At 39.2% G+C, this 27,629-nt stretch overlaps 1 protein-coding gene across 6 annotated transcripts; it reads left to right on the plus strand.

Annotated features, from left to right (window-relative positions):
• The first annotated feature begins 400 nt into the window (after positions 1–400).
• Positions 401–26,790, plus strand: MED30 (mediator complex subunit 30). Of its 6 annotated transcripts, none has more exons than XM_087962116.1 (5): positions 401–522; positions 1,665–1,839; positions 3,136–3,294; positions 4,179–4,313; positions 26,229–26,790. In XM_087962116.1, the coding sequence occupies exons 2-5, from the start codon at positions 1,666–1,668 to the stop codon at positions 26,322–26,324; spliced, it is 564 nt and encodes a 187-aa protein (XP_087818242.1). In that variant the 5' UTR covers positions 401–522; position 1,665; the 3' UTR covers positions 26,325–26,790. The 6 variants fall into 6 exon arrangements, with proteins under 6 accessions (XP_087818242.1, XP_026545414.1, XP_087818241.1 ...); XM_026689629.2 differs by having other exon boundaries at positions 4,203–4,313; XM_087962115.1 differs by having other exon boundaries at positions 404–522; positions 1,644–1,839.
• Positions 26,791–27,629: the final 839 nt, after the last annotated feature.

Raw genomic sequence — 27,629 nt, forward strand, 5'->3', positions numbered from 1 at the left:
CAGCTTCTAATTCAACTTCTACAAGAATAAAAAAGCTGCCTTTTGCGTACAAGCTACAGAACGAGAAAAAAAAACGTATCGCCCCCGATTTTGCCCTCTTCTTCTCCATGGAGGGAGAATCGGCAGCAAAGGAGAAAGTGGGGGAGGGGGAGGACGAAAGGGAAATCGTTTACATTATATTGGCTGGGGACAATAGGGACTGTAGTCCTCCCCATCAAAACGCAACCGAAACACTGACGAAAATAACTCGGCGCGGACCACCTTCTCCTGAGGAGGAGGGAGGGGGGTTTCTGAGAAGGAGTCCCTGTACGGAAGGGAAAAAAAATGGCTACGCCCTGCCGATGCACAGAAGGCATCCATCGCCCCGAGTCCGTACCGCGTGGCGTCATCACGTCCCGCCGTTCAACGTTCCAATACAGGTTTGCGCGTTGGGAGGAGGGCGACGCTGACGACGCGGAGAGTCGACTAACCTGGACGGGACGTAAAAAAGGCGCTTGTTACTTGGGCAACGACGAAGGCTAGGTACCCTCGGGTCTATCGTCCTTTTTCCCCCTTCCGGGGACCTCCGGAGACAGTTGGACTACATCCTTTACGAACCCTGGTCCAGTGGCTGGGAAGGATGGGCCCTGTAGTCCAGTGTCCCTGTAGGTTGTCGGGCGAAGGAAGGCTGAGGTTATATTATGAATGTTATAAAGACCCGTTTTTGTGCCTGACGTTTGTCTGGCTGCTCCAAAAGATGACTGGGAGTTTAGGGTTTGTTTGATTTTTTTTTTAAAAAAAGGAAAATCTGGACTTGATGGGCAGAGATATTTCAGGGTTCTGTCCTTTTGGAGCTGAGAGCGAATTTAAGGATCATGAGTGCCTGTCTTTATTTGGTCCTGGGAATGCCGCCTGAAGTTGTGGATGCTCCAACCTGAAGAGTTATCTATCCAGAATGGATAAATTCCTGCTTTGTATGGGGATGGACTAGAAGTCCTTCAAGATCCCTCTCAACCCTGGGTTTATGGGAACAAAAGAAACAGATCCAAGAATAGATTACAAAAAAAAAAAAAAAAAAAGCAGAGGTTTTAAGAAGCAAGGACATTGTGGAAAGTCAGCTCCCAAAACTTTCAAGACTAAAAGGTGTTGGTTCTTCTGAATTGGCTTTGGATCTTCGAGCAGCCTTTTAAAGTTTGGTTTAATCCAGTGGTTGGTTCATGTATAGGAAAGGGCAAGGGTAGGCAGACGATTGTTGCAAGCTAGGATATGCAAAAGTGGCCTAGGGAGGAAAAATGCATTTTTTCTAAATAAGAAACAAAAGCATAATATTTATATATGCCTAAATATAGCTGCATGGCAACATGATAAAATGTGCAACTCTAAAAGGAACTCAGCATGTTTAGGTAGAAATTGGACCACTGTCTTTGCTTCTTTAACGACTCCAGCACTGATCAAGTTATATGGCCAAAATGAACTCTTCTGCCTCTGTAGTCTTACAAATCTGTGAAATGTAAGGTTTTGAGCATGATGTTAATTTGTAGATGGAGGGCCCCAATGTAATTTAACTTTAATATGTCAATAGCAAACCATTAATATATGAAATATCTGTACCCAACAGATTTGTGTACTCTTTGACACCCATTTTCCTTTTTGTACCTTAATAGTTTAATTCTCTTACAACTCAGGATGTCTACACCGCCTCTAGCAGGGCCAGGATTGCCTCCTGGTCCATTTTCTGGGCCTCAGGGTCAGGCTGCACGAGAAGTGAACACAGCTTCGTTGTGTCGCATTGGTCAAGAGACTGTGCAGGACATTGTATTCCGCACTATGGAAATCTTCCAGCTGTTAAGAAATATGCAGGTAAAGAATCACCTGTCCAAATAGTGCTATCCTATTATCTCTTTTAGAAAACCTGAATTAAATTGAAAAAAGTGCACAGTAAAAAACATATAAGCAGAAACAACTTTGGCATTCAGAAAAGGAAGTCTTTGCCTGCCACATATTTTCATTAAAAAAAAAAAAAAAGACTTGCTTTAACGATTTATCTGCCTTTCTCCCCAGATAATTTACTTTTAAAATTGGAGAATCTTAGCTTCACTAGGAATATAGTAAAGAAGGCAGATAATTATTTTCTAATTAATCTGCCTTTGGAGAGGGTTCATTTTGAGAGGATTCATTTTGAGTTCAAGGCTTTTTTTAGACAAAATGTGCTGCTATGAAGAAAACAGATCAATTGCATATTCTAGTTAAAATATAGGTAAGTGATTTATAAATTGCTAATAGTGGGTATGTAAGTTCTTTCTGTTTTTTCCCCCCTTAATGTAGTATATAACCTTGCTTCTGCTTATTTGTGTGTACCTTGAAAGCAGCTGGTAAATGTCACTTTATTATTCCATAGCTGGTAAATTTGTAGGATTTTTCCATAGTCACTTTCATTTCTTCTAAAACATTCCTCCCCAGTTTTTTATCTTTAAATTCTAAAATAATTATCCTAACTTCTTTTATTTTGATTATTTAGGATTATTTTTAATGTAATTCATATTTCCACTGAATTTCTAGAGAATTCAGCCAGTATTCTTTTAGCAATTTAGAGTTTTTACAGACTGTTTTAAAAACATAGTATACAGCCCCTTGTATTCTAAAAAATATAATAATGGTGGGTGCTTCATTACTAGAAGTTTAGTAACCGGAAGAGCAGGTGACTGGCGTGCATGTGCACACTGGCTAGCTAAGCTTCTGGTTTCCGGCGCTCCTGCCCATTCACGTTGGGGAGTTGCTCTTTTTGCATTCACGTTCCGGTTTCAGCATTCTCAGAAATATCTCTGACTTTATAGAATTCTTTTCCAGAAGAAACTCAACCAGTATTCAAAAACATATTTTGTAGGCATGTCATAATTTTATGGTGGTGTTTTAAACTTTTATTATTATTTTCTGTTTTGTTATATGCTTCAGTGAAAGGAAGTACTATATAGACATTGGATAATATTTATTCTAAATAAATGGAATGAAGTTCAGATAACATTGGAAACTAACAAAGTTTTTGTCAAAAACTTTTCATGCTTGTTGAAGAAATGAGTCAGGTTTCCTTTTGTCTTTGTATATTCTCAAGGGTAGCTGAAATTTGATTTCTTGCTATTAAATATTTGAATATTCCAGCTTCCAAATGGTGTCACCTATCATACGGGCACATATCAAGACAGATTAGGAAAGCTGCAAGAACATCTGCGCCAACTCTCAATACTGTTTCGGAAACTGAGATTAGTATATGATAAATGCAATGAAAATTGTGCAGGACTTGAACCCATTCCAATAGAGGTAAGTGAAATGGGAGGGGAGACAGGCACAAATATCTAGACCAGAAGAAGAGGGAAACTGATTTGTTTCCAGTTCTCATTTATTCTAAAATCCCAAAATTCTTCATGTGAAACCTGGACTAAAATGGATACACCCAAATGCTAGTAATAAAAGTACTGTAAAACCTTGACTTAATGGATCATTGGGGGAGGAGGGGTTCCATTAAATACAAATGTCTGTAAAGTTCAAATTTATCTTGTTTACATCCATTTATATTGTTTGCATAATTACCTAACTGATGCAAATAGCACCATTAGCACTAAAACTTCAATTTAGTAGAGAAATCCTCAATTGAATAGACATTTGTCTGTTAAATGGGATGAAGCCCAAATGAAATCTTTGTCCACTATATCTGAAGTCCACTCAGCTGAGGTCCATTAAACCAAGAGTTTACAATAATTCTCTCTGCAAAAATACTCTCCTTCTTTACCTCATGGTTTCTCAATTGCCACAACAAAAAGAGGGGAAATTATTGAATTGCTCTTACTGTGAAACTACTGAGAGCTAATATACTGCAGATCACTGAAGGATCTACCAGAACATCCAGATCAGCTTACATACGGTATCCATCATGATTTCCAGATGGTGAAACTTAATGTATTTTCTGCTTATGCCTTTTGATCGTGGTTGAAAAAGTTTTAGGGAGTTTGCAAGTTGGTAAAAGGCAAAGTATATTTTTATTGCTTTGAGACATCTTAAATTTCCTAAAATGTCCCAAAACAGATTGTATAATATAAATGCTGTTAGAAAAAGAAACATTTCTGTAATTTCATATTTATCATAATTATTATTCTGACATAGCTTCTCACGCGAGATTCCACCAGATATTCTCCATCTTTATATAGGAATTTTTTCCCCCAAATTTACAGCAGCTCATTCCTTATGTGGAAGAGGATGGCTTTAAACATGATGACCGAGGAGCCACCAACCAGCTACTCTTTGCTAGTGAAGAAAGACGGGAAATCATGGAAGTTATCAAGGTAGACTGTGTTCTATTTCTGGGTACCTTTTTGTGTAATTGTAAGCCAAATATATATTTTTGACTCATTGAAAACAAAGATTAGTAAGTAGACCCCAGGATACAAATGTTGGGTCATGTATGAAATTTCATAGTTTATAGCAGGGGTGTCAAAACTCAAGGCCTGGGGGCTGGATCCAACCCACGGGGTACTTAGATTGGGGCAGCTCTGAAACAGCGAAAACTGGCCCACGGTGCTTCTTCCAGCGCAAACAGCTCATGCAGCCGTCCCGACCTCCATTTTTGCTGCCAGAGGGTTGCAGGAAGCCGTGGTAGCCAAAAATGGAGCTTGAGCTCCTACTTTTGCTGGCAGAGCTCTCGGGCCACCACAGGTGCCCCTGACATGAGTGACATTGAGCTGGCCATGCCCAGCCTGGCCCCCCGAGGTCAAACAACCCTGATGCGGCCCTCAATGAAATCGAGTTTGACACCCCTGGTTTATAGTTATGAAAAAGAAATAAATAGAATATTCTTTTTTGGCAAATATGATTGGACACCCAAGGAATGTGCTGGTGCATAAGCTCTTACAAATAAGCAACAAAGTGATAAATGATAAGATACAACCATAAACCATAAGATACAACCAACAAAGTATAGCCATAAAATACCAATAGGCGTAGGTAATAGGAAAAACGAGGATAATAGTAACACAGTCCTGTGTCATGGTTAGATATCCTTAGGCGTAGACAGTGCTGTGGGAATTAGGTGTTAGCAGAGTGATGGCATGGGAAAAGAAACTCTTTGTGTCTAATTGTTTTGGCATGCAATGCTCTATAGCAGCATTCTGAGGGGAGAAGTTGAAACAGTTTATGTGCAGTTTATGTGAGGGGTTGGTCAGTCTGTCTGTCTGTCTGTCTGTCTGTCTCTATCTATCTATCTATCTATCTATCTATCTATCTATCTATATTATTGGGTAGTAGAAAAAGGAATTATAGGGGTGAGAGTGTCTTAAAGACAATTTTTGAACAACTGTCATTGAAGGTGCTTATACTGAGATTGTGAACCAAACATTTCAGAACATTGTAGAATTTTTAATTTTTCATTGAATTGTTTTAATTTGTAAAGTAGCCAAGTTAGCTTATCAAACATATTAACAAACACATCAAAACAATGTATAAATGCATTTAAAATCCTAGAATGGTCTGAAATGTTTGCTACACGGTCTCAGCCAGTTTGGTCTGATGGTTAAGGCGCCAGTCTAGAAAGCAGGAGAGTTTGAGTTCAAGTCCCAACTTGACCATGAAAGCCAGCTGGGTGAATTTGGATCAGTCACTATCTCTCAGCCCAATCCACCTCACAGAATTGGTAGCTGTAGGGAAAATAGAAGGAAGAAATATGTTGGATATATTTGCTGGCTCAAGTTATTTCTAAAAATAATAAAGGCAGGATACAAATAAATATCATTTTTCTCCTTTAGTTATATAATAATTTTCCAGGAGGTTATATTACACTATTTTATTTACTTAAAAGGTTACATTAGAAAAACATATTCCTTATTCTAGGGCTATATATAATAATTTCTTATTTAGACATTTTGAGATGATGATATTCTAGATATCCTTAACTGTCCACGAATTAGTATTTGTTGCTGATTTTTATTAAATGCTAATTCCTGTCATTTTATGTTTTGAAAATTAATTATGTGTCTGGGGAAACCAATCAAACTTTAGAAATTCTACTTAACTCCGAAATGTTCCTCTTGTAATTCTTTTTAGTTCTGTGCCCTCACTGTACATGCTCAGTCCTTGTAGCCATTTCATACATTAACCATGGTCTGGATTTGTACTAATTAAAAATATTAAAATTACTCTCTTTTTCAGTTTAAGTTGATATGCTGGGACTCCTGGCTTGTAATGGTTTGAGGAATTTTGTTAGGTGCTTTATTGATAAATTTACTATGGCATTTGCTTGGTCTTTCCATTTGTATAAGGATGGGGCTGGTTATTCATTCATGGGACACTAATTGAAAAAAAAAAGAGTAGATTCTTCTAAAAACTCAGGACCTATTTTCTTTCTTTAACTGGACTCTTCTATCAAGTGCCCTACATTATTCTCCATTGAACTCCTATTGCCCACTAATAGTTATTTTTTTATTAGAGTAAACTCTATGCAATTCTTGCTACTCTCTGAGCTTGGTTGTTTGCTTGCAGACGTTTCATTACCCAGCTAAGCAACATCATCAGTGCAAGCGAGTGTAGTGTTTTGCTGCCTATTTATATGCAGTAGCTTATAAGAATTTCTATTTGGAACTTCCAAGTATCCATATTTGTTAAGTATATATAATCTGCTAATTTGAAGAAAGACTCATTTGGGACAGAAAGTTTACAGCTCCCTCCCAAATTAACATCTGATCCTGAGGTTTCGACGATGCATAAGTATGTCTCTATTCTTGACATTTAAAGAAGGTCAGGAATGTGCTCAATCATTTAACAACCTAGATCGATTTAAAGCGTTTTATTTTTTTTCCAGACAGTAGATTTGGACACCACTATTTGTTTCCTTCAAAGGATTGTCAGTTTTACTTTTTGGAGAGAAATTGCATGACATTTTTTTTAAAATCAGGGAACAGTTGATGTGATCAAATGTCTCTAGGTAAATACACTGCTCAAAAAAATAAAGGGAACACTTAAACAACACAATGTAACTCCAAGTCAATCACACTTTTGTGAAATCAAACTGTCCACTTAGGTAGCAACACTGATTGACAATCAATTTCACATGCTGTTGTGCAAATGGAATAGACAACAGGTGGAAAGCATAGGCAGTTAGCAAGACATCCCCAATAAAGGAGTGGTTCTGCAGGTGGTGACCACAGACTACTTCTCAGTTCCTATGCTTTCTGGCTGATGGTTTGGTCACTTTTGAATGCTGGCGGTGCTTTCACTCTAGTGGTAGCATGAGACGGAGTCTACAACCCACACAAGTGGCTCAGGTAGTGCAGCTCATCCAGGATGGCATATCAATGCGAGCTGTGACAAGAAGGTTTGCTGTGTCTGTCAGCGTAGTGTCCAGAGCATGGAGGCGCTACCAGGAGACAGGCCAGTACATCAGGAGATGTGGAGGAGTCCGTAGGAGGGCAACAACCCAGCATCAGGACTGCTACCTCCGCCTTTGTGCACGGAGGGACAGGAGAAGTACTGCCAGAGCCCTGCAAAATGACCTCCAGCAGGCCACAAATGTGCATGCTCAAATGGTCAGAAACAGACTCCATGAGGGTGGTATGAGGGCCTGACGTCCACAGGTGGGGGTTGTGCTTACAGCCCAACACTGTGCAGGATGTTTGGCATTTGCCAGAAAACACCAAGATTGGCAAATTTGCTACTGGCGCCCTGTGCTCTTCACAGATGAAAACAGGTTCACACTGAGCACATGTGACAGATGTGAGAGGGTCTGGAGACGCCATGGAGAACGTTCTGCTGCCTGCAACATCCTCCAGCATGACCGGTTTGGCAGTGGGTCAGTAATGGTGTGGGGTGGCAGTTCTTTAGGAGGCCACACAGCTCTCCATGTGCTCTCCACAGGTAGCCTGACTGCCATTAGATACCGAGATGAGATCCTCAGACCCCTTATGAGACCATATGCTGGTGCAGTTGGCCCTGGGTTCCTCCTAATGCAAGACAATGCTCGACCTCATGTGGCTGGAGTGTGTCAGCAGTTCCTGCAAGACGAAGGCATTGATGCTATGGACTGGCCTGCCCGTTCCCCAGACCTGAATCCAATTGAGCACATCTGGGACATCATGTCTTGCTCCATCCACCAATGCCACGTTGCACCACAGACTGTCCAGGAGTTGGGGGATGCTTTAGTCCAGGTGTGGGAGGAGATCCCTCAGGAGACCATCCGCTACCTCATCAGGAGCATGCCCAGGCGTTGGAGGGAGGTCATACAGGCACGTGGAGGCCACACATCAAAGTTGGATCAGCCTGTAGTGTTGTTTTCCACTTTAATTTTGAGTGTAACTCCAAATCCAGACCTCCATGGATTGCTAAATTTGATTTCCATTGATAATTTTTGTGTGATTTTGTTGTCAGCACATTCAACTATGTAATGAACAAAGTATTTAATAAGATTATTTCATTCATTCAGATCTAGGATATCTTATTTTTGTGTTCCCTTTATTTTTTTGAGCAGTGTATTTGTCTGTGGGGAGCAGGTGACTGTTAGCTTTGCATGGATTGGTTTTGCTGTAAAAGGAGGCATGGAGGGGAGATAGGTAGAAAGATAGGGATGGAGAGATGTTTTCCATTTGGTATTTAAAAGATGAAAAAGAGCTTGTGTGTTTCTTTAAAATAATAAGCCACACTGAGTTGTATTCAACCGGTATCCTTGAATAAAATTCTTTATCCCCTGAAGGGAAAGCTTTTATCTCAGGAACAAATTATTTTTCATCTCCATGTCACCTCTCCTACTTACTTAGTTTCCCCCAGTGTTTGTTCTAAAGGACCTGAATAATTAGGTGTTGTTGCACGGAGAAGAGAAGGATCACCATTTAGGCACATCCTGATATTTATTTCCACCTCTATGCTACCATCAGAAGCTGCCATAAGATCAAACAGCCATTGTCAGCAGAAGGATGCCAGCTGTTTATAATTCAGTATATATTCAGTTTAACCTACATAGGCCTAAAATTAATTGTCGGCAGTGGGCAGAGTTTTCCTTGGTTCACCGATTTAACTCTCGCAGAACAAAGTTTGTAGGAATAAGCATACACAAATGTTAGACTTGCAGGGAACAATCTTTTATGGCAGGTTTGAGGAGTGGCATGATGAACTTACAATAGAAGTAAAAAGAGCTTCAGAGAGCAAGGACGATAGAAGGCCAGACAGAGGAACCCTGTTCTCCCTCTTCTTGTCCATCTATGGATAAGGCTTTGATTCCAGAGACCTTGGAAGTTAGACGCATAATTATTGAATGGTCAGGATAAAGGAAACATGATAGGAATTAAAAACTCCATCTCTGCCCCTGAATTATTTTCTGCAGAATGATGTGCAGTTTTGCACAGAGGGGGATTGTGTGAGTCTTTTGACATAATTTCTTTAGGAGGGAGGGGGGAACACTCTCTTTATGCTAAAGATGGAATCAAATTTTCAGCTTTGGTGTTAAAATCTACAGTTGCAAATTAACTTCCAAGTTAATGCAGCTGTCAAATTGGCATTTATGATTAAGGTACTTGAAGTGTGATGTCTTTTAGCCATTTGTCTGCGAAACTGATCCTTGAGTTGATAAAGATAAATGCACAAATAAGATGATATAAGGTCTTGTGTTACAAAAAACATTGAATGAAAAGTAGGAAATTGGGGCCCAGAGGACTTTGGCTGCAATCCATTAGGGCACAGCAGTGGTTTTCAGCCTTGGCAACTTTAAGATGTGTGGGCTTCATTTCCCAGTATGCCCCAGCCAGCATCCTAAAGTAGCCAAAGTTGAAAAATACTGGGATAGAACAAAGGTAGGGATCCTTTTATGTGATTCTGTCAGCCATAATCCAGAATGGTTAACATGGAGTAGCTACCCTGTGGGCGAGGGCCAGGCACAAAACATTCATTGACTTGCAGAGAAAAAGGAACAGATTAACTGTGTCATTTATCTCCGATGCCTTAAATATTCTCATTCAGTGCTCTGGGTAAGCACACATATAGAAAAATGAACGGTAAGCAGGGAGTCTAAAAGGCTCTGAACTCCAGCAGTCTTATTTGCAACATCCCTGTGCAAAACTAATTTGAAGTGTTTGTATGGAAATGGCAGACTACAGCCCTAATTCAAGTTTGATTAGAAATGCAAAGAATAAAATGTGACTGTGTTGGCTGGTTCTCCCTCAGCCTCACTTTCTGCCATTTGGCCTTCCGTGTAGTAATATAGACAGACACCCTGCATGATTAAGAACCCTGATTGCGTTGAATTCTAAATTGCATTGGAAAACTTCAAATTTATGGAGAATAATGGGCCAGGCAACCCAGGTACAGCATAGTCAATGAAGCCCAAAGCCACATCCCTATTCTGTACTCATGCAATTCTAACCCTGAGGAAATTTAATGCCTGCATTTTGTTGTTGTTGTTGTTCATTGTTTCCTTTCTTCCAGCATAAAGGTATAATTCATGCATTATATATCGTAGTCTTTTGACTGCAGACTTTTTCCCCCGCCACAATAAAGCTACAAAATCCCTGTCCTTTTTTTTTTTTTTTTTAATTATTTCAATCATTAAAATATCTTGGAAAGGTGAAAAATTGCTTTCAAAAGAACCAGTTTGACATTTCGGTTTCTGTCATTGCCAATTAGTGAGAAAAAAGGGTGCAAAAAGAAGCATTGGATTTCAATATAAAGAGGGCCTAGGTGTTTTAAAAAAGGCAAAAAAACAAAAAGCACAGTGTGAATTTGGAAAAGCAGGGTATTAGACTAAACTAATAGTATAACATTACATAGGATTTACTGTAATATAAATTTATGTGAGTGCTTTGCTTTCTTTAACTATTAATATATTTTACAATCTCTTTTGAGGAAGTTATACGTTTTGCCCTTGTTGTACACAAATGCTGATTTGTTTATCATCCTCCTTGGAGTGATCTTGTATGAGGAATTTCATAAATGTTTATGATATAACTTAATCACTTTTTAAAAACGTATACTGGTATCACTGCATTATGGTTTTTTGCCTTGAAACCTTAACCACCAACCACTTTTTGCCCTTAAAAAAAAATTGCATTATATTCTCCTGCCTTTAAAAATATATATTTTGGAAGGGCACTTTTTCAAAATAATAGCCTGGGATAAATATTTATTAGTTTCTACAGAGCAACCCTGCTTGAAATAAATTTTGCCTGACTGATATCACATGCAAAACGCATAATTGAGCAAGAAACTTCAGAGCTCATATGCGTACTATTGCTTTGGCTTTGGCTTCATTTGCAGTCCTATGCTCAGTTACCTGGAAGTAAGGTGCATTGAGCTTAGTAAAACTGAACAGATATGCACAGGCCTGTATCATCAAGCCTAAAGCAGCTTTGTGTTATTTCAGTGGTCCCCAACCCCTGTGGACCAGCACTGGGCTGTGGCATGCCAGAAACCGAGCCATGCAAACAAGCGAAGCTCTATCCACGGTTTGCAGGAAGCTTTCAAAACCACACCCCCTCTGGTGTGCGGAAAAGCCTCTCTTCACGGAACTGGTCCTTAGCATCCAAAAGGTTGGGGCCCGCTGCGTTACATGACACCATTCTTTGTAATATTTTCCAGCATAAAACAAAAGGGAAAGAAGAAAATTGCTGCCCTGTTCTCAGAGCAGTGCTCTGCCATCCTGTATTTAAATAGTTCCATGTTGGGTGAGATCTTTGATTCATGTACATCCCAACTTCTGGATAGCAATAGCACTTAGACTTCTATACTGCTACACAGTGCCTTACAGCCCTCTCTCTGAGCTGTTTACAGAGTCAGCCTATTTCCTCCAACAATTTATTTATTTATTTATTTATTTGATTTGCCAATTGTTTACAAGATAATAAGTATAAGTGTATACATAGTTGTGAATACATGAAATGGGTACATATAAGAAAAATAAAAGAATAAGAGAAACAATAGGACAGGGACGGTAGGCACGTTGGTGCGCTTATGTACGCCCCCTACAGACCTCTTAGGAAAGGGGTGAGGTCAATAGTAGACAGTCTAAGGTTAAAGTTTTTGGGGTTTGGGGAAGAAACTACAGAGTCGGGTAGAGTATTCCAGACATTGACCACTCTATTGCTGAAGTCGTATTTCCTGCAATCAAGTTTGGTGCGGTTTACTTTGAGTTTGTATCTATTGTGTGCTCTTGTGTTGTTATGGTTGAAGCTGAAGTATTCACTGACAGGTAGGACATTGCAATGTATGATTTTATATACCATGCTTAAGTCAGACCGAAGACGGCGTAATTCAAGGTTTTCTAGTTCTAGAATTTCAAGTCTGGTGGCATAAGGTATTCTACAACGAGTAGAGGAGTGGAGAACTCTTCTTGTGAAATATTTCTGGACTTTCTCAATTGTGCTAATATCAGATACGTAATGTGGGTTCCAGACTGATGAACTGTATTCGAGTATTGGTCTAGCAAATGTTTTGTATGCTCTGGTTAGTAGTGTGATATTACCAGAGAAAAAGCTACGTAGGATTAGGTTAACAACTCTTAATGCTTTTTTGGCTATGTAGTTGCAGTGGGCTCTAGCACTTAGATCATTAGAGGTGAGTATTCCAAGGTCCTTTACAGAGCTTGGGTCATCAACGAGTTCTTGACTATTCAGCTTGTATTTTATTTTCTGATTTTTTTTGCCAATATGTAAGACAGAGCATTTATTTGTTGAGATTTGAAGTTGCCATTTGTTTGACCATTCTGATACATAGTCAAGATCTTTTTGTAGGGTAGCAGTATTGTCTGTGGTATTGAACAGCTTTACATCATCAGCGAAGAGAACGCAATTGCTCTTAATATGATCACAGAGGTCCTCATTTTACTAACCTTGGAAGGATGGAAGGCTGAGTCAACCTTGACCCTGGTGAGATTCAATCTGACAAATTGCAGACAAAGTGCAGTACTGCACTCTAACCACTGTGCCACCACGGCTCATTGATGATACAGGCCTGTGCCTGTTGTGAGGTAGTCTTCAGTCTAATGATGGTTAGTTTAATAACGATTTAAAGTTACAACAGCACTGAAAAAAGTAACCTGCAGACCATCCTCAAAGTTATGACCATTGCACCACCCCTCATAGTCACATGATTGCAATTCAGGCACACGGCAGCCAGCTGGCATTTACCATGGTTGTAGCGTTCTGCAATTCCGCGATTCCAGTTTGCACTGGATTCCAGCTGGCTTCCTAACCAGCAAAGTCAATGAGGAAGCTGGCAGGGAAGGTCACAAATGACCTGATGCTTCACTTAATGACTACAGCAACATAGGTTGGGTATGATTACATGATGCTTCACTTAATGACAATACTGCCTAATGATAAGGTTTCCGGTCCCAATTGTGGTTGTAATTTGAGGACTACTGAAAGTTAATAACAAATAATTGCTGCCAGAGGAGGGAATGGTACCCCCAGAGTAGCCATATTTTTCTAGGGAGAGAGCCAAGATTGTTTGACCACCTCCCAGGTTGCATAGAAAATTTGGAATAGCTTTCTTATGTTTAGTTTATTATGGATAAGTATTACAGGCAGATGGATTCAGCACATCACACACATGGCTTTTGCATCTATTTGAAGAAAATATAATGCTTAAACTTGTGAATGAATAAGTACTTAAGAGATGTAAATCATCCCCATTGTTCCTTAGCTGACAGTCGCTATTTGTTTATTGGATTTTTATGCTACCATAATCGTGTGACTCTTGGCACTATACAAACAATCACGGTATAATTAATATAATGGAAAAGAACAGGACTGATCAAATCAATATTAACTTACAAGCGGAGCTATCTATAAGAACTCCTATGATGTTATTTAATTAAAAAAAGCTTTTCAAAAAAGCTTTTCCTTGAGCTGTAGGTACCATTGCTCAAGGCCACCAATGTCAGAGCAAAATTTTATTTCCAGGGAAAGGCTGCTCCATGATGAAGCAGCTCATCGTCTTGTCAGTCACCTGAGCATCCTCCATTTCCCAGGAGTTCCGGGTCATAAACAGTTTTATTCCAGGATATTAGTATCAAACAAATGTAGTTGAAATAGAAGGTTCTGAAAATCCTATACAGCTGGGGTCCCCAACCCCCAGTCCGTGGACCGGTACTGGTCCGCAACATGCCAGAAACTAGTCCGCACAAACAATCAAAGCCCCATACATGGGATGCAGGCAGCAAATTAAACGACGCCCCCTCCAGCCCGTGGAAAAACCTCTCTCCACAGAACCGGTCCCTGGTGCCCAAAAGGTTGGGGGCCACTGCTATTTAGGTAGTTCTCGCTTGACATCTGCTCTGTTTAGTGACTGTTCAAAATTATGATGGTGCTGAATAAGTAACTTTACAATCAGTCCTCGTGTTTGCAACCGTGGCAGCATCCCCCAGTCACACGATTGTCATCTGCACATTTCACAGCCATCTTCTGACAAGCAGAGTCAATAGTGAAGCTGACAGTAAAATTGCGAGTCATGGTGATGTTTTGCTTAACAACTGCAGGTGATTTGCTTAATGACTGCAGTGGAAGCGAGGGTGTAAGACTATCACAATCACATGACGTCTTGCTTATGTCTTAGCGATGAAGTCGCCAATCCCAATTGTGGTCTTTAAGCAAGGACTACCTGTAAAGGATTTCATTGAGTAAAGCCTGCATTTTAAATTGTTCTTGGAGATCTACTGATAACTGATGAAGGACCCAGGTATAATGTGTTCTACTGCTAGCTGTAAGCAGGTTGCTTCATTTCGCGTCAGGTGCCATTTCTGAGTGATCTGTGTAAAGCTCATTGGACTACTCCAGCGTGCGTTGATTCTGTCCTGGTTAACAGCCTTCACGTACTTATCCAACGTTAATTGGATACGTTAATTGGATAAGGATGAGCCCTGTCACAGATAGGCTTTCTCAGAGACAGTTCCATCCTTTCCAGAGATAAGACCAAGACAGCAGAGAACCTCAGTCTGCAAACAAGTCTGTCATGCTTGAACTTAACTTCAGCATGTTTACTCTTCTGCAGACCCCAACAACCTCCAGGTGCTGAGAAGAGACTTCAGACTTCCAGAACAACACAGGGTGGTAATTCACAATTGGGATATATCATCAGCGTCTTGAATTGATGGGCCCATGAATAATGTATGTCAGTTGCTTCATGTTGAACAAAACAAACACATAAAAAATGCTGTAGGACCTTACCAAATATTAGTAGTTCCAATAATGAATTTCTTGAAAAAGATGCCATGGTCCCATTTCTATCAGTCTAAATTAAACCCAACATTCTTCTCAAGTTATGATGGGAAAACTTAATTTATGAAATCAGGTAACTTTCCCTGATTGTCTTTCAAACATTCTTCCAAAAAAAACCAAAACGGGTTTTTGAACGTGTGAAGTACAATACCTAAGGGATCTATCACAAGATAACGAACAATTTTTTTCCAGCTCACTTATAACTTGCTCACTGGCATTGAAGTGTTGAAAAGGTAGAACGCTTTCCTTGATTCCTGAGTAATAATTAAAAAGATAGAATGAGCCTTCCAAAGCTGCTTTGTTGTTCTCCACACGGAGAATTTCATTTCTTCCTTAGTATTAGCTGCACCATTATCTCTCTTGCAAACCTTTTAACTGGGGTTGCTAACTTGAGCTTTGGTTGAACTAAGACTCACCTTAGACACAATCTGAATGGAAACTTTTCTGGGTCAGCATTTGATTCTTTGAAGGGCACCGAGGCTCACTCTGTTCATTGCCCTCTGTGGAGGACCAGCAGAAGTAGGCAGTATGAACCGTGTGTACCATTTCTGAATCAATATTTAATTTGCACTTCCCTGTCAATGATGCAGACATATATTGAAGTGAATTAAATTGGCTGGAAGTCAAGGCTGCCTTTCACTGTAACCTACGCAGTCTGAAGCTGACATTTTACCAGCCTTTTAGTATTTGTGCTACATTTCAAATCAGGTCACCTTAAACCAGCTTTCTCAACCTGTGGCAATCTAGATGGTTGGATCTGAATTCCCATCAAATCTCAGCCAGTTTGTTGGCAGAGATGGTTGAGTGTGATGTAAGTTGAACCGCAGGACATTTGGAAGGTCCCAACCTGGGGAAAACTGCACAATTAGTTGCATAATCATAGCAAATTATGTTTTCACACATTGAATTTCTGTTGAAGGCTATCCTTTCTCCTACTTCCCCTTCCTTTTTCAATGGCTTAGTGCAAGTCACCTTTATACCAAGAACATTATGCACTTGTGCTAGCACATTCACGGTTTGTTACTGTTGGTAGGCTCTTGTTTTTGTTTCCTTGAAAAAAAAGCAAGCTCACTTTGCAATACCAAATATTCATGAGCAAATCTCTTCCCTCTCTATACCCCATTTATAATCTGAAGAGAAATCTGGAAGCCACTGAGATATTCTTGCCATCTGAATAATTTAAAATGTGTCAAGTTTCTTTTTCCAAAAGGACTTACTGGGTGGGGTTTTTTTTTGGTACAAATTACATTCTGGATTCATTTCCTTCTTACTCATATGATATTTCTGGAATTCCAATCTTTGGCTTTTCTTTTAATATGTATATGTGCTTGTGTTTAAGCCGTCTCTTTTATACTATGCTGCTTGCCTTTTGCTGCAACTCCTAAGATTTATTTTGCCGTTCTCTTGTTTCACTTTTTAGAGAACCAAGGCAAAGTTGAAAAGTTGTCTTTCAATTGTGTAAAAACGGGTTTGACGCAGTATAATGTTGTCAGTGGCCTGGTTTTTGCCTTTGGATAGTCCAGGAATGTCAAACTTGCGCCCTGTGGGCCGGATGTGTCATGTGCTGGCCCCTCCCCCACACCCAGTTTAGCGAAGAAAGCCCCGATACATCACATGATGATGCTGTGACGATGTGAGTTTGACACCCTGGGATAGTCAGTTGTTGAAAGTAGCATTGATGACAGCCTATAAACTTAGCCAGAACTAGCTGCAGGACCTTCCACATTGTTCTTCACTTGTCTTCTTTCCTAACTGCGTGAGCCCTGGATTTTAACTAACTATTACATATCAACTGTATGCAAAAGGATAGAGTATCTTGAGTTATGAATGGAGTGTCCAATATTGAAGGGACCAACCTATCCTGTGTCTAAACTCTCAATGGTCCTGAACTTGAAACATAGTTGATCTGAAATCAAAATACTTCTGATATTTTGAACGCCTTGTAACCATTTCATAGAAACTAAGTCTTATACATTTACCCACACTACAGACTATATTTCTTGTGGGTGCATAAAGTTTTTAATTCAGTGTCATCAAAGTCTGGTTCAGCTGGTGGTGATGACTACATGGACAAAGGGATTGCTGTCCTGAATTATCTCCAGCAATTAGATTTTTAAGGGCAGTTTTTTAACCTACTTTGTCTCACTCACTTCCAATTGTGAATCGCTCCGTGTTTTCTAATTCAGTTCTTATAGTAGATCAGGGGTGTCAAACTCACGTCATCACAGTGGTGTCACATGATGTATTGGAACTTTTTTCCCCTTCACTAAACCAAACATGGGCATGGCCAGCGTGTGATACATCTGGCCCATCAAGTGTTAATTAATCAAGTGTTTAGAAGAACTATTATAACCGGATATTATTTTACCTTAGCCAGAAGACCTGATAGTTCTTTACATAATGCAAAGGCAGATTATCTAGAGGTAAAGTAAAGGGGTGTGTCTAACTAACATACTTGCATCCAGTGTCAGAAAGTAGGTACAAAATGGCAGTTGTGATTTCATGCCACATTTTGTCATCATTATCATTAGTTTAATATGTTAAAATGCATTATATATTCTGATAGGGTCTATACGAAAGCTTTGCTGTAGGTAATGATAGGAAGGTAAAGGTCTTCCTCACATTCTCTATCCTGTTCATTACATATTCTCATATAATGTTAATTTTCATACTTTTTCATTTCATTTCCATTCCTTGGTATAGGTATGAATCAGGGGTGGGATTCAAAAATTTTTACCGGTTCTGTGGGTGTGGCTTGGTGGGCATGGCAGGGGAAGATACTGTAAAATCTCCAGTCAGAGGTGGTATTTGCCGGTTCTCCAAACTACTAAAAATTTCCACTACCGGTTCTCCAGAACTGGTCAGAACCTGCTGAATACCACCTCTGGTATGTATATTAATCTTTTCCAATCTAGGCCACACATTTTTGTTCCATATTTGTTGCAAGAGAGCTGTGAGCACTTTTGCTGATATACTGCAGCTTCAAGTGGTTTATTTGCACAGGTTGCTTTCCTGTTCAATTCTATGTGTTTCTATATGTATGCATTCTTTGAATATTTCTGTTCTACATTTCCATTTTTTAAAAGTCTTCCCGTCTTTCTTCAGCTTTATTTGCCCCCATTAAGTCTCTTCTGCTGTTACTGTTCAGTACTTTCATCTAAAAATTGTCTTATTTTTCCTTTCTTGTTGTTTTATTTGTTAGCATTCATTGGTTTCCTTATGTTTTTTTCTTTGTGTCCATACTCGACCTCAATCCCTTCTTGTTTTTCAAGATTTTCATATTCCTTTTTTATTTTTTTTGGTTATCATGATAACTTGTTTTAAAAACAAGTTGGATATTTTTCCCTTTGAAATTTTGACAATACTTTTCCACTTCACAGATCTTATCCCTTCAGTAGCTCTCTTTTTTCCACATGAAAATTAAGCACCCCAAATCTGTTCTTTACTTTGATTTTATATTCTGAAAAAATATGGCCTGCAAGTCAAATGCTGGTTCATTTACTTTTTTACTTTTTTATTTTATTTTTTTAATTTAATTTGTACATTCTCTCTCTACAGAATTATAGATGTCCTGAAACCTGTTAGCATTTTATAAGCAAACTATTACTCTAATCTGCATTTGGTTTCCCATGCCTCTATTTTGGCCAATTTGTATTCTAGTTGCCTATTGTATTACAATATATTTTCTTGCATTAAACGTCTCTTAAATGTTCATAGATTTTTTTCAGTCTTACAATTGATATCTGTAGCAAGCACATATTCTTGATGTCCATTGGGTGTTCACTAATTGTAATAAATATTGTCCTATTGGATTGTAAATAACATGGTGGCTCACGTGGTTAGAATACTGGTTTGACAAGCAGCAAGCCTGCTTTTGAGACCCAAGTCCTACCATGGGGCAGGGTAAGCTCTCATCCTTTGCTCCAGCTCCTGATGGGGACATGAAAAGGAGCTCCCAACTGGGCGTGTCCTGAGCAATGGTGATGTCACCGGTTAATCCTTTCAACCCAGAAACGCCTTGGTGCTTCTGACACGAGTGCCATGTGATTGGATTGTAACCAAGCACATATTGAGCTATTATGGCTTTTCAGATGTTATTCCCCAGAGGTACTTTGGAGTTCAGAAGAGTTCAAACATTAGCAATTGTCTAAAGCAGCTGTGTCTTTTTCTGGGATTGCATGGCTGCTTGCCATAGCTGTTCTGAAATGCCAGGAAAAGATGCATCTGCCTCAAAAGATTGCAGATACTTTGCAATTTATACTCTCTGAAATACCTTTTTGAAATCAACTCAGAATTACTTGCACAGTCAAATTAGTAACGCCCATTGGAACATCATTCTATTGGCAATGGGCTTAATGCTTTGCGCAACCTCCTGATTTAAAAGGCTTCCACTTCTCCGAGCTTCACTTATTTCTAAAAAACATCCAATGTGCCTTGCTTCAGCTGTTACAATTCATCTTTGCTTCGGTCTTTTTACATTCCCTGCTCTCTATCCTTTTGAGAGGTAAAACTGCTCTGACATAATCACTACTGGTAGCTATTAAAGTTGGCAATATCACCTCCAAATTGTGAAAAATTCAGCATTCTTCTCTGGTGATTAGAGAAGTCCTTTCAGCTCTCATCACCTACTTGTTTAGATATTTCAGCCATGCCTGTAGTAGTTGCAGACAAAGACAAAGTAGTCTTTGCCTGCAACTATAGTTATATGAGTTGCAGGTTTGATTCTGAAGTTTCTAGTGGATTGGTTTCTTTCATCCCTGCGAAGACCTCTTCTCGTCTCCCTTCTGTGAACTATACTTCACTTTGATTCTCTCCTTTTTACCTTATTGTCAGTGATGACCTCAAGTTTAAAATCTACCTTGCTCTCAAGAAGCTGCTGAAGCTACCGAGCCCTCCCACCATATAAAGTCATCATGGGAGAGCGTAGACCCTTCTAAAATGTCTTGAGCTACTAACACTCTTCAAAGTGAGAGAACATTTAATGGGATGTTTATCAACTAGCAAAGCACTTTGGGCTGAAAAATCATACATTTGATCAGTGAATTTGCAGGTCGCAGCAAGAAGGAAAGGGATATTTGAGCATTGTGGTACCAATCCCTCCCTCTCTTTCTGAATCCAAATCCTTGGATTTTTTTTTTTTTAAAGGCCTGCTGTTTGAAACAAGAGGAACACAGATGGATGGGTTCCTGTTTATCTAGTGTTAGCGACTGGACCTTAGTGACTTCTTTATTTTGCTTGCTTACTTGTTTATTTGTTTGTTTGTTTATTATTTCTACCCTCAGAACGACGCTGTAGGGCACTGCACACCAGAACAACTAGACACAAGGACAGTTTTTCCCCCATGCCATCACTCTGCTAAACAATTAATTCCCATGACACTGTCAAACTATTTAGTAAGACTGTATTAATATTATTCTTTTCAACTTTCCTATTACCTTTTCTACTTATGACTGTAACTTTGTTGCTTGTATCTTTACGATTTATATTGTTTTATTTAGTTTCCTAGTACGATATATGTTGATTCTATCACTCTGTTGTATCTTATGATTTATGGTGAATGTATTTTTAGGATGACTATGATCATGATCTATCACTTACAGCTTTTATGTACAATGAAAGTTTATGCATTGAAGACAAATTCCATGTGTCCAATCACACTTGGCCAATAAAGAATTCTATTCTATTCTGTTCTACTCTATTCTATTCTATTCTGTTCTGCCATTTGTTTATTATTTATTTTAGAGACTGCCTGTCTCCTTCACAGAGAAACACAGAAGCAGTGTGCAAATAAAATATAAAAGCATAAAAACTGTATATAATATTTTTATTAGGAGGCTAAGAGAGTTGTAATTCCAACTTAAAAAGTGAGGGTTGAGGGGAGAGTTTTCCAGGCCCCCGCGTGAACCCCAAGCAAGACTGCAGTTCTTCAGACATTTCTGAAAGGCCGGGAGAGTGAGGAACCACCTCACTTTGGGGTGATTGGGTAGGATATTCCTAGAGCTAAAGGCAGAGAAGGTACTCTTTCTGGATCCTGGCCAGTCAAAATCCTTTAATTTCAGGATCCTTCCCTTCCTGACCAGTAGGATGGTCTGATGTAATGGGGCAGGGATGGTTATGCAGTTGATCACTTCAGTGAAGACTGATGGTGCTAGTAAATCATAGAAGTGCACTTCTATGAAGGAGGAGATAGCAAGGCTGGCATTACAGCAGCTGTAAACAAAATGGTTGGATCTATGTAGCCAAATGTTGTTTACAAGTTTTCAGTGGGTATGGTCCTAAAACTAGCAGTAGAGGAAAAAGTTTTAATGCCTCTACCAGAAAAAAACCATAAATCAATAACTATAATATTAGTTTATATAGAAACATACCTTGCTTTTCCATTTGAAGTTCTGAAATCATTCTCTTGCCTGAGCTGTTTGTTAATGTGTGCTTTCTAGATTACTTCGTTGTCTTCTTGATTTTCTTTTCAAGTTTTACCTGTTATTGTTTGACATGTTTAAAAAGCATCTCTCCAGACAGCTGTCCCTGTGACAAATGGCTGGCAAAAGAAGAGCTAGTAAACTTTATAGGATTTCATTCTTTAGAGCACTTCTAAAATACGAAAGAAAAAGGTTGGCCAGATAATTTGAATTTATTTTCCACCAGCCATAATATGCAATTATTTTTTTTCTCTCTGCTGTAAAAATAAAGTATGTTTCTCATTGTAACTTTATTGCAGAGGTTTTATTACAGCTACAGCAGCTGAAAAGTAATTAAGTTTAGCAGTTGGAAATGGACTTTTCACCAGATATGAAATAAATTCAACAATTTCTCACATTTAACTCATTGAAAAATGTGGGGAAGAGAAATACTCTGCTAAATATTTAAAGTTTCCTCAGAAAAACATATCTTATGATCTATAACAATGTTTTTCAAACTTGGCAACTTTTAAGATCTGTGGGCTTCAGCTCCCAGAATTCCCGTTGGGCTAGAAAGTTGAAGTTCCAATGTTAAAGTTGCCAAATTTAGATAGAGTCAAGATTATGACAAGTATTACCACTGTACAAAACCTTAGTAAGACCATATCTGGAGTACTGCATTCAGTTTTGGTCACCATATTATAAAAAAGATGTTGAGACTTTGGAAAAAGTGCAGAAAAGAGTGTCAGTCTGTGCTCCATTCAAAATCCAAGAAAGAAATACTTAGACTCCATAGATTAGAGCAAAGATAACTTTTACTGAAATTCGAAGTGGAAGCTACAGGTAGAATTCTGAATCTAAGGAATTAGGCGCGCAGATCACATATACAAAGGGATGGAATTGTTCCCACCCCACAAAGTCCAAAAGATTCTTCCAATTAAAAGTTCTGAATATGATCATGTGGGCATCTTCAGGTGGTGATGAGGCCTCTGTCCGTTGACCTTGACATATTTTGATAAAGATTCGTAGCTGCGCAAAGGAAAGAAAGCTAAGCAAGGAAATAGAAACTTAAGAGCAGGAATTTATACTCCCTCCCCCACTCCTCATTTATACAACACAAGAATGTAACACCTCCAGCTCTCTTCCCAGACTCAACCCCTCCTCTCCCCCCCCCCCTTACTCATGGCAGCCGAAAGATGCAAAGCAGTAGAAAAGTAGAAAAGATCTTGAAGGCTGACATTGAGCAACTAAGATGATTAAGGGTCTGGAGACTAAAATATATGAAGAACAGTTGGAGGATTTGGGGTTGGCTAGTCTAGAAAAAAGAAGGACTAGCGGGGACATGATAGCAGGGTTCCAATATTTGAGGGGCTGCTACAAAGAAGAGGGAGTCAAGCTATTCCCCAAAGCTCTTGAGAGCAGGACAGGAAGCAATGGATGGAAACTAATCAAGGAGAAAAGCAACTAGAATTAAGGAGAAACTTCCTAACAGGGAGAAAAATTAACAAGTGGAATAGTTTTGGAGGCTTTAAAGAAAAGACTGGGCAACCATTTGTCTGAAATGGTATAGGGTTTCCTGTTTGAACAGGGGGTTGGCTAGATGACCTCAAAGGTACCTTCCAACTTTGTTATTCTGTAGCTTTGAAAAGCACTGATCTATAATATGGAATGGTTTTAGAAAGGTGTAGTACAGCCCAGTTAACTCAATATATACATGAAATACATTGCAATATTTGGAGGTATTGAACTACGTCACGAGTTCCTCAAAGAAGCCAAACAACACAAAGCAAAATCCATTGAGCGCTATCTAGTTTAAAACTCACAGCATGGTATGGCATTCCTCTTGCAGTCTGGAGAGAACCCCATGGGGCAGTTGAGAAGGAAAGCCACACAGTGTGTAGCACTAAAATCTAAAGAGCTGAACCCCAGGAAAAACATTCATCCGATAAAAATATGCTTGAGTAGGCATGGCTCCTCTTTAACTGCAAATTCAGATTGAGCTTGCTAACCTAGGAGGCAAAATGCTATGCAGCCGAACCAAATTGAACATTATTACTTTGGGACTGAATGTAAAATGGATTTGGGGGGTGGGGTGGGGAATGAGTGTTACATTCTTTATGCAGAGAGATCTAAGTGACATCACACTGTGAGACCGAAATTGCAAATGCTTCAGTTCTCAATCATAGAGAAAGCACAGACTAAGCTATAATTTTTGGCCTTGGCAAAATCAAACTGCTTCAGTACCACATTTGACAGAACTTTGTAGTAACTTAATTCATCTCTATGCCAGTCATTAATACAATCTATTTGTAGAAAGCTTTGCAGAGGCAGTCTGGTTTTGTGGCGTTAAACAGATGGTTTTTAAATTGGGTCTGCCTTCAGTTTTTCTAAGCTTTGCGTTCACTTACTATGGTTTTCTTTTCCTTTGTTCCTTAAATATTGAGGGTAAAATCCAAGCACTTGTGGCCTGGGATGAAGTGCTGTTGAAGTCAGTGGGTTTTAATTTCTGTGTAGATATGGCAAACCTACTTAAATTAATAAATAAATATATAAATACATGCTAGGTTCGAATACATTAGTCACCATCTCTTAAAATGATGGGCAAATGCAAGTAAAAGTTTTCTTTGTTAGTAAAATCCCTGCTGAGCAGAATGGTGCCTATTTCTAGTTCCAACGACTTATTGGTAGATCTTTCAAACTTAATAGAATTCTGCTTGATTATTCATTTTCATACAACAGGATTAGTCTCAGCTGGAAATCAAGTTTTATACACACACACACACACACACACACACACACACACACACACACACAAACTTGATACCCATGCTTTACTATGAATCTATGTGGTCGGGCTTAGTTTTTGGGGATGAAAATAAGGGGGGGAAATTCTGCCTTTGCCTACCAGCATCCATCAGTATTCATCTGGCTAGCATCCTGTCAGTGTGTGAGAGAGTTGAGGGCTGTTTGGAAACTGAAACCGTATTTGCTGTGTGACCAAGAAGGAGACAGCAAGGAGCCTGGACGTGGCTTCGCTCAACTGTTCTGTACTAAAGCTGCTTGGTGCTGTAAAACTGAAACTCCTCTGTTTATGTTTTGCATTTGGAACAGGTTTCTTTTCAGGTGGGGAAGGAGAGTAGAACTCCTTAGCATCAGAGAGCATTAATAATAATATACAAAATACTAATGCTCTGATGGTCATTTCAGAAAATCCTTTCTTAGTGAGCACCTAGAAGCCAAGAGGAAAATACGTGCCAAATTTCAAGTTTGTAGGCTTTATGGTTCTGGAGATTTTGTGATTGGTGCGTGATTGGTATTTCGCTTTTATTTATATATAGAAGATTGGCAAAGTTATCTGCAGAGCTGGTAGGGCTTCCCCCATCCCACCCCATGGCTCCATCTAGTTAATCCTTCCAAGATGTAAGCATCGTTCTAGTCATAAACTCCAGTGAGTTTCTCCTGAAAAGAGGCAGTGTGGGTAACACAAAGTTTTGCTCCCATGTTTAAAACCAGTTCCTGCAGTAGGGATCATTCTGTATCCCTTATATATCAGAGGTGTCAAACTCACATCATCATGGCGGCGTCACGTGACTTATTGGGACTTCCCCCCCCTTAGCTAAACAGGGTGTGGGCGTGGCCAGCGCATGACACATCCGGCCTGTAGGCCGGGAGTTTGACAGCCTTGCTCTATATATTCTCTGCATGATTTAAGAACTCTGGAAAAGGAAGGGCTAAACTTTTGCAAAGACCCTTCATGGGTAATTAAAGAATTTCCCAGGTACTTATTTATTCCACAATAATGGAAAGGTGCATGCTAGGGGGTTAAATCAACAGTGTGGAATGTATTGCTTTCTAAATATTATTAAATGTTAGTTCTTAGCCTGCATGGCTAGTAGTGAGGCAACCTGGTTAGATCAGTAGGATTTGACTGGCAAAGGGTTTTCTATCTCTGAATTGGCTATGGTTTATCATATCCTTTCCCCCACTTTTTTTTGTGCCCTCGTTGACTCCTGGCAACTTCCTGGACTAATCCCTACAGTTTTCTTGGCAAGGTTTCAGAAGTGGTTTGTCACTGCCTGTTTCCTGGGGTTAAGAGAGCATGACTACTAAGGTCACTCAGCTGGCTTCATCTCTAAGGGGGGTGGGACTAGAACTCACAGTCTCTTGGTTTTCCTTAACCACAATTCCAAACTGCCTCTCGTATCATCTTCATATGGCCTCTTTACTACCTGATCAGAACCTGTGTTTTGCTTATTTTCACTGCTCTTATTCCTGTAGCCCCTATACTGATATAAGCTTGCTAACAGGGAAATATCTTTTTAAGGAAGAAGATGTGCTCTTTTATTCCAATTAGGCATCGAAGTTGCAGCCTACAGTTGGGAAATCAAGATAGGCCCAAAGACGCTCTTCTTCTTTGACTGTCTCTTAACTCATTCTCTTTCTAGACAATGGCTATCGGCCATTAATCTAGAGCTTTCTACCTTGATTTGGCACTGAGCGATAGACTTTTCTGCTGTCCTGCCTACCGCCATTTCCTCAATTAAAATTCACAGTGTGTAGCCCAAACAAGCAGCGCTGTTGACAGTTTATTCCCCCCCCCCATCTCTTTTCACAGAAACTGAAACAGAAGAATCAACAGCTGAAGCAAATCATGGATCAATTGAGGAATCTCATTTGGGACATAAATGCCATGTTGGCAATGAGGAACTGAATACGTTTTCTTTCTATCTCATTATGATATTTGATGTTATTTGTTACAGAAGAATAACTTTTTAAAGAAGACCATGGGCGTTCAATTGTACTTTAAATAATCATATATATATGTTTGTTATACTTTGGTTATGTATATTTAAGCCTTGAAGTTCTAGGCAATGAATAAATTCAATGTAAGCTTTAATTTTCAGATCCAGGATGGACAACTTTTATTTTTGAGGTTTGGGCAACTGTTTCTTTCATATGAAAATAGTATAAAGTTTATTTCATGAAGAAAATGGTGTGATTGCTTATTGTACCCTATAGCTATTATTAAGTGTTGTACCTTATGATTCTTGACTCTTGATGAACGTATCTTTTCTTTTTTGTACACTGAGAGCATTTGCACCAAGACAAATTCCTTGTGTGTCCAATCACACTTGTCCAATAAAGGATTCTATTCTATTCTAAAACAAACAAACAAACCCAAAGAATAGTTTGTCCTAGAGAATGTGTGCTTGTTCTCAACAAGAAGTGAGCTGGAACAAATCATGTAATTCTGATTTCATCTTCATACACTGCTAGAATGCACCAATCTGCATGACCAACTTAACTGCTGATGATTGAAAGCCTAGCACTCAAACAGGAAAGAGGAAAATGTCATTGAAAGTTTTAGCAGAATGGAGAATGTTTTATTTTTAGCAATGGTGAATATGATTTGAATTTTGTCTTAATTTAAAATAATTTCCAACGGTTGCAATCTTTCTTTGTTGCAACTAAAATGGGCAAATGAACACGAGAGCACAACTTATTTAAGGACTTCAGAATTATAGAGGCCAGCCATGTTGCATCACCCATGGGATCAGAACACGACAGCAGAGGCTGCCTCCCCACCTCCCCTTTTATCCTCTCTTCCCCAAGATGGTCAGAAACCTTTCAGAAAAAAATACTAGCCTCTCATCAACCTACCACCTTAACGTTGTAAAAATGATTTTTTTTTTCATTACAGTTGATTAATGACATCCTGCCTGACCTTAATAAATACATTCAAGATTGCCTTCTTAATTGGATGCCTTTTAAAGTGCCTAACACTATTTTGGTAGAACTTTCTGGAAATGGAATGTCTTTGATATATTTTTTAATGCATTGAGCCCTTTTCACCTAATGGGAAAAATATTGCTATGTATCTTTTACCGTGATTCTGTTGGTTTTTCTTTTTCTTTTTGGTCCTTTCTAATAACTTTCTTTCAGGCGTCTAAACCAGCTAGAATGCTTCCTTTTAAAGTGTGGTTAGATCAGAAACTGATCTTCTTTTGACTGGTGA

The sequence above is a fragment of the Notechis scutatus genome, chromosome 3 (assembly GCF_049901735.1).
Source record: "Notechis scutatus isolate UNSWTSFEM ecotype Mainland chromosome 3, rNotScu1.2, whole genome shotgun sequence".
NCBI lineage: Eukaryota > Metazoa > Chordata > Lepidosauria > Squamata > Elapidae > Notechis > Notechis scutatus.

Coding starts and splice junctions, on each gene's coding strand:
- MED30 (XM_087962116.1), top strand. CDS start 1,666: ATGTCTACACCGCCTCTAGCAGGGCCAGGATTGCCTCCTGGTCCATTT. Junction 1,840..3,135: donor AGCTGTTAAGAAATATGCAG/GTAAAGAATCAC, acceptor TGAATATTCCAG/CTTCCAAATGGTGTCACCTA. Junction 4,314..26,228: donor AAATCATGGAAGTTATCAAG/GTAGACTGTGTT, acceptor CTCTTTTCACAG/AAACTGAAACAGAAGAATCA.